Source organism: Protopterus annectens, chromosome 4.part1, assembly GCF_019279795.1.
Source record: "Protopterus annectens isolate FY-2018-M chromosome 4.part1, PAN1.0, whole genome shotgun sequence".
In the NCBI taxonomy this organism is placed as follows: Eukaryota; Metazoa; Chordata; order Ceratodontiformes; family Protopteridae; genus Protopterus; species Protopterus annectens.
Genome location: NC_056734.1, coordinates 633,558,267 through 633,572,465, shown reverse-complemented (window position 1 = coordinate 633,572,465; position 14,199 = coordinate 633,558,267). Strand labels below are relative to the sequence as shown.

Here is a 14,199-nt window from a genome sequence, read left to right as displayed (position 1 = left end):
TAGTACAAATACTGTTATTATTATTATTACACTTAGAAAATTACTAGAATAAAAGGTTTTTGTGTTACCATTTATTTTCTGAAGAATATGAAGTCTAAAATTCAAATGCCTGTCATGAGCTTGAGTACCTCTAGCCACCAGGTGTATTAAACTGGGGGCATTTTCACACACACACACAGTAGATAAACTTCTCAGTATCCAAGAATATGAAGATAAATGAATGCACATTGTTCCCATCAGGGAAGCACTGAACTTTAGGTAGCATTTAAGCAGTGCTGCGATGCCAGGCCTATCATTTGAGTGCACACAGAGATTTGCAAGCAGCATGAGCAGTAATGTAATACTGGTGACAGACTTCAATTATTCCCTGGCTATGAAATGATGTCTGAAAATGTAATCAGTAGTTGATCAATGTTTTTTGCTTGGGTTATAACAGAAGCACAACTTGGAATTGTGCCTACAGCTCACAGAAAAAAAAATGAGATCAGAAAACATGCAAGCAAAAGAATAGTTAGCATTCAAATCTCATGCAAAGCACAGGAGTGTAATTATTCACAAATAACTAGCAGTCTCAGATGAAATGACCCACTAAATAAGAACAAACAGCCTTTTTGAAGTCTAAAGGGGGAAGTTAACCCCTGTAGAGAAGATCACCAATATAATATGATGCTTTGTTCATCCTGAATAATTTGGCTGACATGTAGATGGTGAGCAGGGGGTACTCTGTGAACATATTCAGACATACTGCCTACCCAACATGTCAAGTGTTAGCATTGCACATAAAGAAGTCCAAGCATGTATTTTTAGATACAAGAGAGGCACAGAATGGCATGTATTATCTTGCAGGAGACAAAGTATGACTACTTTGTTTGGAAGCCAAAATTCAGTAAGGGCAAAAGTTGGCAGAAGACTGAGTGGACTCGTTGCATGTCAGCTAACCTTGAATATTATGCTGCACTTTCAACACACACACACACACACACACACACACACACACACACACACACACACACACACACACACACACACACACACACACACACACAAACACACACAGTTTCAACCTTACCCTGAGTTGTGCTAGTTCTGTTCCTCATGCTGCTTCCTTACCCTGAGTTGTGCTCGTTCTATTCCTCATCCCGGAGGGCTGCTCTGTATCCCCGCATACTGTCCTGGCTCCGTTCCCCATGTTGCTGTATCAGCTGCCAGCCTGCCGCCATTAATCCGTGGGCTCACTCCATTAATCCCAGCTCCGTTCCCCATGTTGCTGTATCAGCTGCCGCCATTAATCTGTGGGCTCGCTTGCTGTATCCAATTCATGCTGCTTCTGCCATTACTATCAGCTTAACTTAACCGCCTGTCAGCCAGCCGGAAATGATGCTGTGAGCTCCTTGAGCTCAATTCCAACTGGCTGGTAGCCTGACAGCACTGACGTCATTGCGCACACGATAACGTCAGCTCCGACAGCGGGATATTTTAAAAAATTTGAAAAACAAAAGTAAAAAATCGGAAATGAAGGGGTGCCACTCGGGAATCGTGGCATCCCTTCATTTGGACACCAAAACTCGGTAAAAACCGAGTAATTCGGAACGGTTGGGAGGTCTGAACTTTTTACATTTACTGTAAAGTTTGTTGATGTTGGATGTCCACCATGGCATCTTGTTTGTAATAGGGGCTCTGGCTTTGATTCTTTCTGGTACAGCTGAGTCTATACACTTATGCAAGTGACTGTACAGGGCTTCAATGTATGCTTCGGTGTAGTTATCACTTCCAGCTGGGGCTGGGGCTTGGAGTGTATTTATACCATCATCTAGGAGGGTATAGTTTGCTTTGGTGAAGTTTTTTAGTCTGATTTCACCCTTTGTGAGATCTGGTGTTAGCGCCAGGTTGAAAGTGACTGATGTGATCAGATTTAACTAATGAGGGTCTGACAGTTGAGGCAGTGCATCTGTTAGACATGTTAGTGAGGACCAGCTCTACTATATTTGTTCCTTTTGTTAGGGTATGAACAATTTGTTCCTGGGCATTTGAGTTAACAAAGTCAAGGAAATTTTGCGCTAGTGAGTTAGGGCTAGTGTAGGTTTCCCAGTTGGTGGTGGGATAATTTAAATTCCCCATAACCAGTGTGTTCAGTAATATTTGGATTGTCTCCAGTTTGGTCAAGTAGGCTTCATGCATGTCACGACCTATGGAGATGGATATATAACTGGCTATGACTTTAATGGGGGTCTTACCCACTGTAACCTGAACTTGGATTAACTCCATGGAATTGTCCAGTCTAACTAGATGGAGGTGAATTTATCTCTAATATAGATAGAAACACTGCCTCCTTTGGTTCTCACATGTTCATTTTGCATTCTGAAGATGTGGAAGGCATTGTAACCTTGCAAGACCAGGGTACTCTCTGAGGCTTTGAACCAGGTTTGTGTGACTGCACAGACATCTACATCTTCCAGTGATAGAAGTGCTTCCAGGGTGTGCAGGTTTTGGTTTAAGCTCCTAGTGTTTAGCAACATGATCCTTGTTTTGTTATGATTGGCAAATTTCACGTCAGTAAGTTTGTTTTCGAGACTTTGCCTAAAAATGGCACAATGGGGGAGGCAAGAGCTGTTGCCAGCAGCTGAAAGCCTAGAGGTGCCAAGGGCAAACTCTCTCTGGCAAAGCAGTAAGGTTTGTCGACCATGGCTTCCCAGGCAGACAGGAACGAAATCCTCTTTTAATGACACCAAAAACTAAGCCAATTATTGAAATCAATCATTTTTTGTTTATACTGTGGCATCATTCTAGGTGAGGGTAGTATGCTGCTCAAGGCTGGGAACATACCTGTCTGGGATACGTACTCAGAGATCTCAGTTATGTCTCTCTTCATATAGTTCAGTGAGGTAGGTCTCAGGTTGTTCACTCTAACATGAATTATGGCAGAGTCATAATGGTAGTTGTTGTTGAGAGACCCGAGTGCATGCACGATCTGATGAATCCTGGCACTGGATATCAATTTGTAAATATATATGTTTGCACATAATATGTTAAAGCAAAATCAATATGTACCTTGTAAATGTTGCAAGCAGTAGATGCTTTTGCAAGTGTAATATCTAAAATGTAATACTGTGTTTACTTTGATGTTACTTACATGACCTTGGTTACATTGTAATTTCTTTAAAACAAGCTTTCTCCCAGGATGAGCAGTCTTTCTCAGCAGGAACATTTCCAAAAAAATGAATGCATGAATGAATGAATCAATAAATGAATGAATAAATAAATAAGTTGTGTGATTGTTAGTAAGAGACAAAGGTTTCTGATTGGGAATGAGTAAGAAAGACTTCTCACCTGGAAAACTTCCATTTCCTATTGATTTCCAGGTTAAGGGATTTACTTGCAAGTAAGGATGGTCACAGCTGGAAGATATGCTGCATCATTGTAACATGCAGTTCACCTTTCTTTCACATTCTCATCATACATAAGATAAAAAGAGACATTTTTATACATAGAAAACATGCTCCCTATTATATATTTGTGAGCTGGGCCAATAATATTGCATGATCATATTCCCACCATCTTTGGATCTAGACAGAATCCCTAAATATTCTGAATATTTGCAGGCTAATAAGTCGTAACATGTGTGTCTTTGCAGAAAGTGTTGCTAGTAAGAATCACAGAAAAAATATTCTCTTAGATATTGTAATGGATATTCTACCTGAGTTAATAGGACACACAATTAAATATTCAGCCAGGACATGAGAAAGTTGAGCACTGGCAACAGTTCTAAAATTCTTACTGGCATTAAAAGTGAAATAGGAGATGCCTGCTGACAAGAAAATTAAGCTGACACAACATCAGGTAGAACATTATATATATATATTTAACAATATTTATTATTGTTGCCTTAAAAGAGTTGGCTTGAAGGAAGCTCATATAAATGAATACTTTAGCTGCTAAGATCAGGAAGCAGTTCCAGAGCATACAAACATTTCACTTTTTAAATTCCTCTGCCCTAACTTCAGACTACAAGTATTTTGTGGCACCATTAGCCAGTTGACTAGTCATGGTCGGTCTCGATCTTAACAAAATTGTTTGACAGGAATTACTGTTCCACTGTAACCAGAAGACTGGCAAAATATGAAAAATACTAGTAAAAACATGTCACCCAAGTGAATATGATCAGATAAGCTGCCTTTAGTGTTGGAGATGAGCCTTGACTCAGAGAAGGCATTAGTCATATGGGATTGGTATTAAAAATTTGGCCTCTCATATTTATTTTGATGAGGTGCTAATATGTTTATTAAAGGAAATCGAGGTCAATTAATATGGGGAAGGCCTCTAAAACTGGAATCATTTGACTATGGAACTATGTCTCCCCAGCATGCTTTTTGGCTATCTCAAGCAATTAGCTGAGGTATAAAGGCTGGAGGATGGCATTAAGGGTGTGCATGCAGGTCTCATTAAGCACAAACGTATACTCTTTATGGGTGAGCGATTTGGTGCACTTGAGATCATCTAATTTCTTACAGGTACCACAAAATGCTGTACTTAATAAGTTTGTAGAAATCCCTGACTGTAACACTCCCGGAAAAGTGATACTGAACTATAACCATAAAACCGCTCCAGGATTCATGGAGGCAACACCATTTAATTTAGAAGCACAAAAACTGAAATATTTAGGAGTCAACATCCTCACATCTGCAGGGTGGGAGAGGATGATGATACATGGTAAGCTGTTGCCAAAATTAAAAAAATAAGGTACTGGGGCACTTGTGCTAATGTACCAGCATGAATGTTGGGAAACCAAAAATGAGAACTGTCTAGATCCTGTCTGAGCCATAGTGGTGCCATGCCAGGTTGACAGTAATACACTTTGGTAGAATATGTATCCATTAAAATGCAGGATACAAGAGAATAAATCTGTCCCCTGGATAGGAATGGAACTAAAAAACAATTTACTGTAAAAGCGCAAAAGTGTGGGAGGAGTTGAAGCACATTAAGTGCCTACTTGCTTGGCCTAGTTACTGTGGCTTGTGAAATTACTATATGAGAAAGGTAGTAAATGCAAAGGCAGATTTCCTCAGGAGCTAGCAAATGACTTCTGTAGGAAATCCTTAGTTGTCATAGCAGAAAACAGACTATCTTGCTAGAAGGAGCACAAGCAGTCAAGCAGTACTGAGATCAGTATTAACAGAAAGGACAAAGAATGTCTTCTTCAGAATAGTAATTGAAACATTTGTTGTTTTCTTTAATTCACATCATTACAGCATCAATTCCAAACATTAGAGTTTATTTATCTTAATGGTTGTAAAATATTGACTCTAAGCAACCCTCAACCATGGTAAAGAGGCCTAGATGGACAATATCTACACTTTGAGACAACATTCAGCACTTTATTTAGTATCCCTTATATATATATATATATATATATATATATATATATATATATATATATACCATATATAAACTGGTATCAAGTATCTGTTACTTTCATATGTAGAAATTTGTCTCAGTAACTAAATTACTTAAGACTGGCACTAGTGATAAGGCAGAGTCTTACAACCTAAATGCACCTTTAACATAGTGATCTAAAGTCATCATCACTACAATGTTCTCTCAATTATAGTGATCTCTGAAGCGATTGTAATGGCTGTGTGTATAATAACATGTTTACAGTGGGAAACACAGTTTGATGATATCATTATTGTGTTTACTAATACAATCCTTGAAGCCATGACTGGGGCTGTCTTACTTTTTTCATCTTCTTAGATATAATGACAGTCTTTGAACTCATTCAGATCTTGAACCTTTGCACCATCTATCAATCTTGTGACATCCATGATCTGCATTAAAATCCATTATGATAGGACACAAGCTACTTCAATAGTAGATAGTTCAACTTTCATGTTGGTCTGCACTAGTGCCATTGAGGGATATAAAGTCCTGACAACAGACTATGCAACCCAAGTTTGAATAGTGGCTTGGGTGCCTGACGGTGCAGGCAGGGAGGAAGAGGATGTCCATTCTTGGGAGAAGAACACTTATTGGTGGAGACCATGAAGACTGCATACACCTGTCGTGGTAGGTGGGCAGGGTAGTCATGCTGACCTATATTCCTTGCAGAGGTGAGAAGAAGTCCAGCACATGACATACACATTTTACTTGCAACCCCCAGAGTGAATAACTGAGCATGCACTGAGTACTAGGTTTCAAGTGAAAAAAAAAAGGATAGGTGTGGGAATTACAGCTCTCACAACTAGATCTCACTTATAGGGTGGAGAAAACTGTTACATGGCTGGGAGCTTGACTGCCATGAAGTAGTGACCATTCACAGTCCCAGCCTTGTACAACTGCAGCTAGAGTACACCATCCATTAGTAGAGAAACCTGTACCTTTCACTGTATATATCAACACCATAGGATTATTTTTTCTACAGGTATATATGATACTATGCACAGATGTCTTGACCATAATGTATTACAACAGGCTACCTCATGTCATTAACAATCCAACTGCAAAGGACCTGGGGAAAGTGGGAAATTTGTTCAATAACAAATGGGCCTAGTGTGAATAGGAAAACTAAGTCCACGGTGTTTAATACGCAAAAAAATGCCTTTGTTACTTCAGATTTTTTTCATGCTGTAATAAAGAAACATCTGATGTTATGCACATTTAAAATATCTTGAAACCCGGCTTGGCCCTAAACTGACCTTTGGCTTCCTGGGTCTGAAACATAAAACGTATGCGGATATGTAATAAAAGCTAATGATTGTTATGGGGATGTGCTTCAGACTTTTATTGGCTTTACATTTTATCACACATTTTACAAAGGAAAGCAGGAGGAATTCTCACATATTCACTAAGATAACAGCACCAGAAATACCCATCCTAAAGACTTAAACCTTGCCTATTATACAAACAGGACCTGCTATAGAGACAGGTATGTATCCCAGAAACTACCCCTTTTCTGAAACAGGCTTCATCCATCTGCAGCAGGGGTTCTACCTAACCCAATGCAAGTATAACTTCAACAATTAGATGGGGAGGAGGAAATTCATCATTGGTTTGGTACTTATGTCTCTAATGGGCATAGGCAGCCTTTAAATATTTCATCTCCCATGCTCCTGCTCATAAATGCTTAATTTCCAAAGCCCCTGCTCACACTTATCAAGGCTACACTGATGATGCCAGGGGGAGAAACTGGTTTGTTTGCTTGCTTTCCACCACTGTGTGGTGACTTAACTATTTATGAAGATAAAAGCTATCTAGCTTTTTAAATTAATGGCTAATTTTTTGCCTGGAACTGTAATACTGAAGAAATTTTAGATTGTGCTGAAGTGTGTGTGTGTGTGTGTGTGTTGATATATATATATATATATATATATATATATATATATATATATATATATATATATATATATATATATATATATATATATATATATATATATGGATCTACTTCACATGGTCAACATTTCAAAATGTCGAAGACCATATGGCCGAGTCCATATGATCAATATTTGAAATGTCGACCATGGAATTAAAAAAAAAAACACAACAAAAATTTATATTCACCCTACTAGCTGCACCCCATATGGGGGGCTCTGCCCCCAAACCCCCGGAATTTAAATATACCAACTCCGAGATCGCACTACAGTGTGGAAGATGGAAATCTTTCCATTCCGCACTGTACGGAGATGCCGGTTCCACATGGTCAACATTTCGAATGTTGATCATATGGTCTAGGCCATATGGTCTTCAACATTCTAAAATGTCGACTCTATATATATATATATATATATATATATATATATATATATATATATATATATATCAAAATAACTTAAAAAATGGTGAAATAGGATAAAATGGCCAGAGATCCTTTCTATTCCAGTTACTTGAGACGCAGTTGCTATTGCAACCAGAAAGTGAATTTATAAATTGTGATATGCAAGCCTAAATTTCTGATGCATGTGAGTTGGCATATTATTTTTATATTTTTTGTCAGTCCTTTTTCCTGATTCTTTCTTCTAATAAAAAATATGTTTGGCACCAGAAGGTTAAAAAATATCAATGCATTTTTGTATTTGACGTAAAAAGTGGTTAGTAAGCCCCTACTATTGCTAATCTAGGAAAACACAAACAGTACCTATGTACTTAAGTGCTCATACAGTCAGACACTCATCCTACACTCGTGTGTGTGTGTGTGTGTGTGTTTGTGTGTGTGTGTGTGTGTGTGTGTGTGTGTGTGTGTGTGTGTGTGTGTGTGTGTGTGTGTGTGTGTGTGTGTGTTTGTGCGTGTGTGTGTGACACATGAACAAACTTTAGCTAACAGAATCACGTTAGGTTACTGGTTGCTGTATTGCTAAAATACTTGGATTTTTCAAATTGAAGGTATTTTATATACACTATTCTGTAGAATGCTACAGAAAAGCATTTATTTCATATACTTTGCAACTGAAAATGTGTTTAAAATATGTTAGATATGCACTTACTTGTGAATATGGATATCTGTATAGGGCTTCCCTCACTTGTATTATCAGCTGCAATTGCCAATACTTTAAAAGTATAGTTGCTTCCTGCAGTAAGGTCTGTAATAGTTGCGGATTCAGTAAATACTGTCTGATCCATTGATGACTGTCCTACAACTTGTACTTTGTATGTGTTAGCAAGTCCAGATGGGCGGTTCCACGTTAGAAATACAGATGTTGTGTTAATATTGTTAGCAATGAGGTTCTGAACTACATCTGGTTCTGAAAAATTGAAAACAAGATTTTCATAATGGTGAATATGCATCATAAACTGTCAAGTCTGAAAGACATTATCTTATAACACTAGTACTTTTGAAAGAAAAAATTAGGACTTGAGAAAACTTTGTTTCCCTATTTGTAATTTGCTTATTTGGCACTCCAATCAAATAATGCCAGAAAACAACCCTGCAGTATACATATTACTAATTTAATAACATGTTCATTATATTAGTGCATTATAAATGTTCTGTATACTTGTGGTAAAATCAGCCTATTCACTTGTGAAGCAGAATTAGTGAAAATGATCTTTCCTTTAAAACGTGTCAAAAATCGAATGAAAATTTTCTGAGAATTTATTCCAAAATGGATTGGATGATTTGTCTGCAATGCAATTTTACATTCCTGAATATTATGACTGTGACTGTAAGAATTTCTGTTAATATATTTTCTTCCATATTCAAGAATAAAACCACAAAATACCAGTATATAAAAGACACACACAAACAAACAAACTCCTCAAAGCATTTCCAATAGCTGTATCCTGCAGTAGTCTTAACTGTTGTACATCATGGGAATTGGGGAAGTTGTAGGATAATGTTAGGAAATATACACCTCCTTCTAAAAGGAAACAGAAGAGAGTTAAGCTGCATCTTGTCTGAGATAATAGGTTTTCTCCAGGGAATATTGATTCTTGGAGATGATTGGAATATAGTAACACACCTAGGGGAAGGCAAAAAAATATATATATATATATATATATATATATTAACTAAAGGCAAATATTTAAAGTAGCTATGTAGAAATATTTGCTTAACAGATATGGGTTAAAAGGGATCTGACAGAAAAGACAGTATATTGTGGGAAGAATTAACTCATTCCTGACAGAGTCACTACAGCAGGATGAGGGGTAAGTAGAAAGATGGGAGGAGCTGAAACATAAGTTAAAGTCTGATCTGGAAAGACATGAAAAGGAAGAATGAAAAAAAACAGGAGAAAGAAACATATTTAGGAAGAATAGTTGACCTGCAAAAAAAGGGGCAGAACACAGGCAAAGAACAAAAAGCCAATAGATCTAGAAGGAAAACTGAGAGTAAATTTAGAAGCAGAGATAAAAAATAACAAAACAAAACAAAACAAAAAAAACAGCACTTTTACAAATATATTTAAGCAATAATCCATGACTGTGTGTGGATATATCAGGATTTATCCATGGTTGGTGTGGTTTGGTCATGAGGGTGAAGCCTGATTGATTAAACAAAGCCAACTGCGGGTAAATTCTGATATACCCACAACCAGGAGTGGATTATTGCTATTATACAATAAGATTATCTAAGAAAGAAATTACTTACCTATCTTAAATAATGTAATTGTATAGAGGCACTTCTGTCTACTTCCACATTGTCTTTGCTATACTGATGTACTACTCATGCCTATGGGACGTATATTTCCATACTTGCATACTTCCACTGCACTTGCACACTTGCACACTTCCACTGCAGGAGAAGTGATGGGAGAAAACAGAATCTCCATTGCTGTTGGGTTATTTATTTATTTTTTAAGTGTTAAATTTTATTATTTATTTTATTTATTTTACATTTGTTTACTGGGAAAGTCTGACTGGGCATGGATCCCATTTTCAGCAGAGGCTCGGGGATAAAAGCTCCACATTGATTAGAACAGCAAATACAGTAAATACAATACACATAGTACAGTATAGAGTCCAAAAGTTAATCAGGTATAGTTTCATGGCCAAGAAAGGAGTAAAAACTAAATATACTATAAAGAGGACAGTGTGTTACAATAAACAATACAGTTGAAAGGACATTTTGTTCAGTCATTTGGTTACATTCATCAGTGGCTAGTACAGTAAACACATACTGATTAAGAGTATAGAAAGGAGTTGTTGCAAGCTTTCATAGAAGGTTAATGTATGATATGATCTAATTAAGTGAAGCTACCCAGCGTCAGAACAATTACATAACCAACAACTATGTAAATGGGACCGGAGGAGTTTTTTGAAATTATTTTTGTTTTCAGTGGTCCTAATGTCTACGGGGATGGTGTTCCATGCTTTTACAACAGAAATGGAAAACAAGGAGTCCCCAGAGCTATTGCTGCCTTTGACTATGTCAGCCAGTACTTTATTGGTGGATCTTAATCGGCATTTGTTAGACTCGTTATTAAATAGACCTTGAAAAGTAAGAACTCTATCGGGATAATATAGAATCTGGTGGGCTATTGTAAGCTGGTTATATGTGAGCAGGTTGGGTAATTCTAGCCAGGATAGTTGTTTGATCAATATGGAGTGATGTGTCCTGAAGGGTGAGTCAGTAGCAAACCTAGCTATTTTATTATAGGAGGTGTTAAGTTTGTTAACGTCTGCTTTGTTTAGGTTGATGAGAATGGGGGAGGCATAGAGGAGTGTGGATAGTAGGTGGGTTCTTGCGATGGTGGCTTTACTGTCATTGGTGAGGTACTTTTTGCATCTATATAGGGTTCTGGGCTTTTTATGGACTTTCTTTATTGTCTGTGTGATGTGCATATCGAATTTCATGTTGTGATCTATGATAACCCCTAGAAGTTTGGTGTGTTGCACAGGTGTGATAGGGGTGTTATTAGCTGAGAATATTGTGAATGATGGTATGGGATCTAAGGCTCTAGTGGGATAGAATATCATTAGCTGTGTTTTATTGAGGTTAAATATTAGTTGAAAGTTGGCTAACCAGGTTTCAACAGCAATAAAGGACTCGTGTCAATTCCTGGAGTTGAGGGAGTGATGAGGTGGAGCAGATTACAGTGGAGTCATTGGCGTACTGGACTAGAGTGGTGTGCTGGGTAGCTTTGTGGAGTTGGTTGGTGAATACGTTGAAAAGAAGAAGTCCAAGAATGGATCCTTCTGGGACCCCAAGGGTGACAGGTAGGAGGGGAAATAAGGAGTTTTGCCATTTTACTGCTTGTTGGTGGCTGGTAGATAGTCTTGAAACCACGCTAGTGTGGAGTGGCTGAGATTAACATAGGAGAGAGCAGAATGGAATTTGGTATGGGAGACAGTATTGAAGGCCTTGGAGAGATTTAGGAATACAGTGGATACTAGGTTACCATTGTTTCGATGCTGGATCACTGTGTTGGTAAAGCTAATAAGGGTTGCGGTAGTACTGTGATTGAGGCAGAATCTGTGCTGGGTGTTGGTTAGCAGTTTATTAGTGAGGAGCTAGTGCATTATTTGGGAATGTAAAAATTTTTGAGGATTTTAGATAGGGGGGATAGAATGGCAATTAGACATTCCTCCTTTGTGGAGTGGTATTAAATGTGAAATTTCCCACAGAGAAGGAACACATTTTTCTGATAAAGACTGGTTAATGACCATGGAGACTGGGGTCAGTGTATGATACTACTGGTCACTAGTTCTGCACATGTTTGGGTCCCAACTTTTAGGCTATGTATGTAGCTGTAAAAGGCCTTGTAGTTTCCTTGGCTGTGCTTGCTAAGTTTTTCTCAAAGAAGCCCCTAGAGGATTTGTCAGGTTATATTATTTGTCTGTTGAGGCTGAGGAGGGTGCTTTTCCATTGTTGGGTCCTCACCTTTGTTTTCTTGGAAGCAACTTTTTACATTTACTGTAAAGTTTGTTGATGTTGGATGTCCACCATGACATCTTGTTTGTAATAGGGTCTCTGGCTTTGATTCTTTCTGGTACAGCTGAGTCTATACACTTATGCAAGTGACTGTACAGGGCTTTAGTGTATGCTTCGGTGTAGTTATCACTTCCAGCTGGGGGTGGGGCTTGGAGTGTATTTATACCATCATCTAGGAGGGTATAGTTTGCTTTGGTGAAGTTTTTTAGTCTGATTTCACCGTTTGTGAGATTTGGTGTTAGCGCCAGGTTGAAAGTGACTAATGTGATCAGATGTAACTAATGAGGGTCTCAGTTGCGGCAGTGCATCTGTTAGACATGTTAGTGAGGACCAGATCTACTATATTTGTTCCTCTTGTCGGGGTATGAACAATTTGTTCCCGGGCATTTGAGTTAACAAAGTCCAGGAAATTTTGCGCTAGTGAGTTAGGGCTAGTGTAGGTTTCCCAGTTGGTGGTGGGATAATTTAAATTCCCCATAACCAGTGTGTTCAGTAATATTTGGATTGTCTCCAGTTTGGTCAAGTAGGCTTCATGCATGTCACAACCTGTGGAGAGGGATATATAACTGGCTATGACTTGAATGGGGGTCTTACCCACTGTAACCTGAACTTGGAGTAACTCCATGGAATTGTCCAGTCTAACTAGATGGAGGTGAATTTATCTCTAATACAGATAGAAACATTGCCTCCTTTGGTTCTCACATGTTCATTTTGCATTCTGAAGATGTGGAAGGCATTGTAACCTTGCAAGACCAGGGTACTCTCTAAGGCTTTGAACCAGGTTTGTGTGACTGCACAGACATCTACATCTTCCAGTGATAGAAGTGCTTCCAGGGTGTGCAGGTTTTGGTTTAAGCTCCTAGTGTTTAGCAACATGATCCTTCTTTTGTTATGATTGGCAAATATCACGTCAGTAAGTTTGTTTTCGAGACTTTTCCTAAAAATGGCACAATGGGGGAGGCAAGGGCTGTTGCCAGCAGCTGAAAGCCTAGAGGTGCCAAGGGCAAACTCTCTCTGGCAAAGCAGCAAGGTTTGTCGACCATGGCTTTCCAGGCAGACAGGAACAAAATCCTATTTTAATGACACCAATAACTAAGCCAATTATTGAAATCAATCACTTTATGTTTATACTGTGGCATCATTCTAGGTGAGGGTAGTATGCTGCTCAAGGCTAGGAACATACCTGTCTGGGATACATACTCAGAGATCTCAGTTATGTCTCTCTTCATATAGTTCAGTGAGGTAGGTCTCAGGTTGTTCACTCTAACATGAATTATGGCAGAGTCATAATGGTAGTTGTTGCTGAGAGACCCGAGTGCATGCACGATCTGACGAATCCTGGCACTGGATATCGATTTGTAAATATATATGTTTGCACATGATATGTTAAAACAAAATCAATATGTACCTTGTAAATGTTGCAAGCAGTAGATGCTTTTGTAAGTGTAATATCTAAAATGTAATACTGTGTTTACTTTGATGTTACTTACATGACCTTGGTTACATTGTAATTTCTTTAAAACAAGCTTTCTCCCAGGATGAGCAGTCTTTCTCAGCTGGAACGTTTCCAAAAAATGAATGCATGAATGAATGAATCAATAAATGAATGAATAAATAAATAAGTTGTGCGATTGTTAGTAAGAGACAAAGGTTTCTGATTGGGAATGAGTAAGAAAGACTTCTCACCTGGAAAACTTCCATTTCCTACTGATTTCCAGGTTAAGGGATTTACTTGCAAGTAAGGATGGTCACAGCTGGAAGATATGCTGCATCATTGTAACATGCAGTTCACCTTTCTTTCACATTCTCATCATACATAAGATAAAAGAGACATTTTA

The 14,199-nt window shown here is 38.2% G+C and overlaps 1 protein-coding gene across 1 annotated transcript in view; it reads right to left on the bottom strand.

Moving 5' to 3' along the window:
* The window catches only part of LOC122801261 (fibronectin-like), a 363,509-nt gene that overhangs the window by 35,567 nt on the left and 313,743 nt on the right, over positions 1-14,199 (bottom strand). Inside the window, exon 18 of the mRNA XM_044070812.1 lies at positions 8,475-8,781. Within this exon, the coding sequence (XP_043926747.1) occupies positions 8,475-8,781 (307 nt within the window). The remainder of the gene's footprint in view (positions 1-8,474; positions 8,782-14,199) is intronic.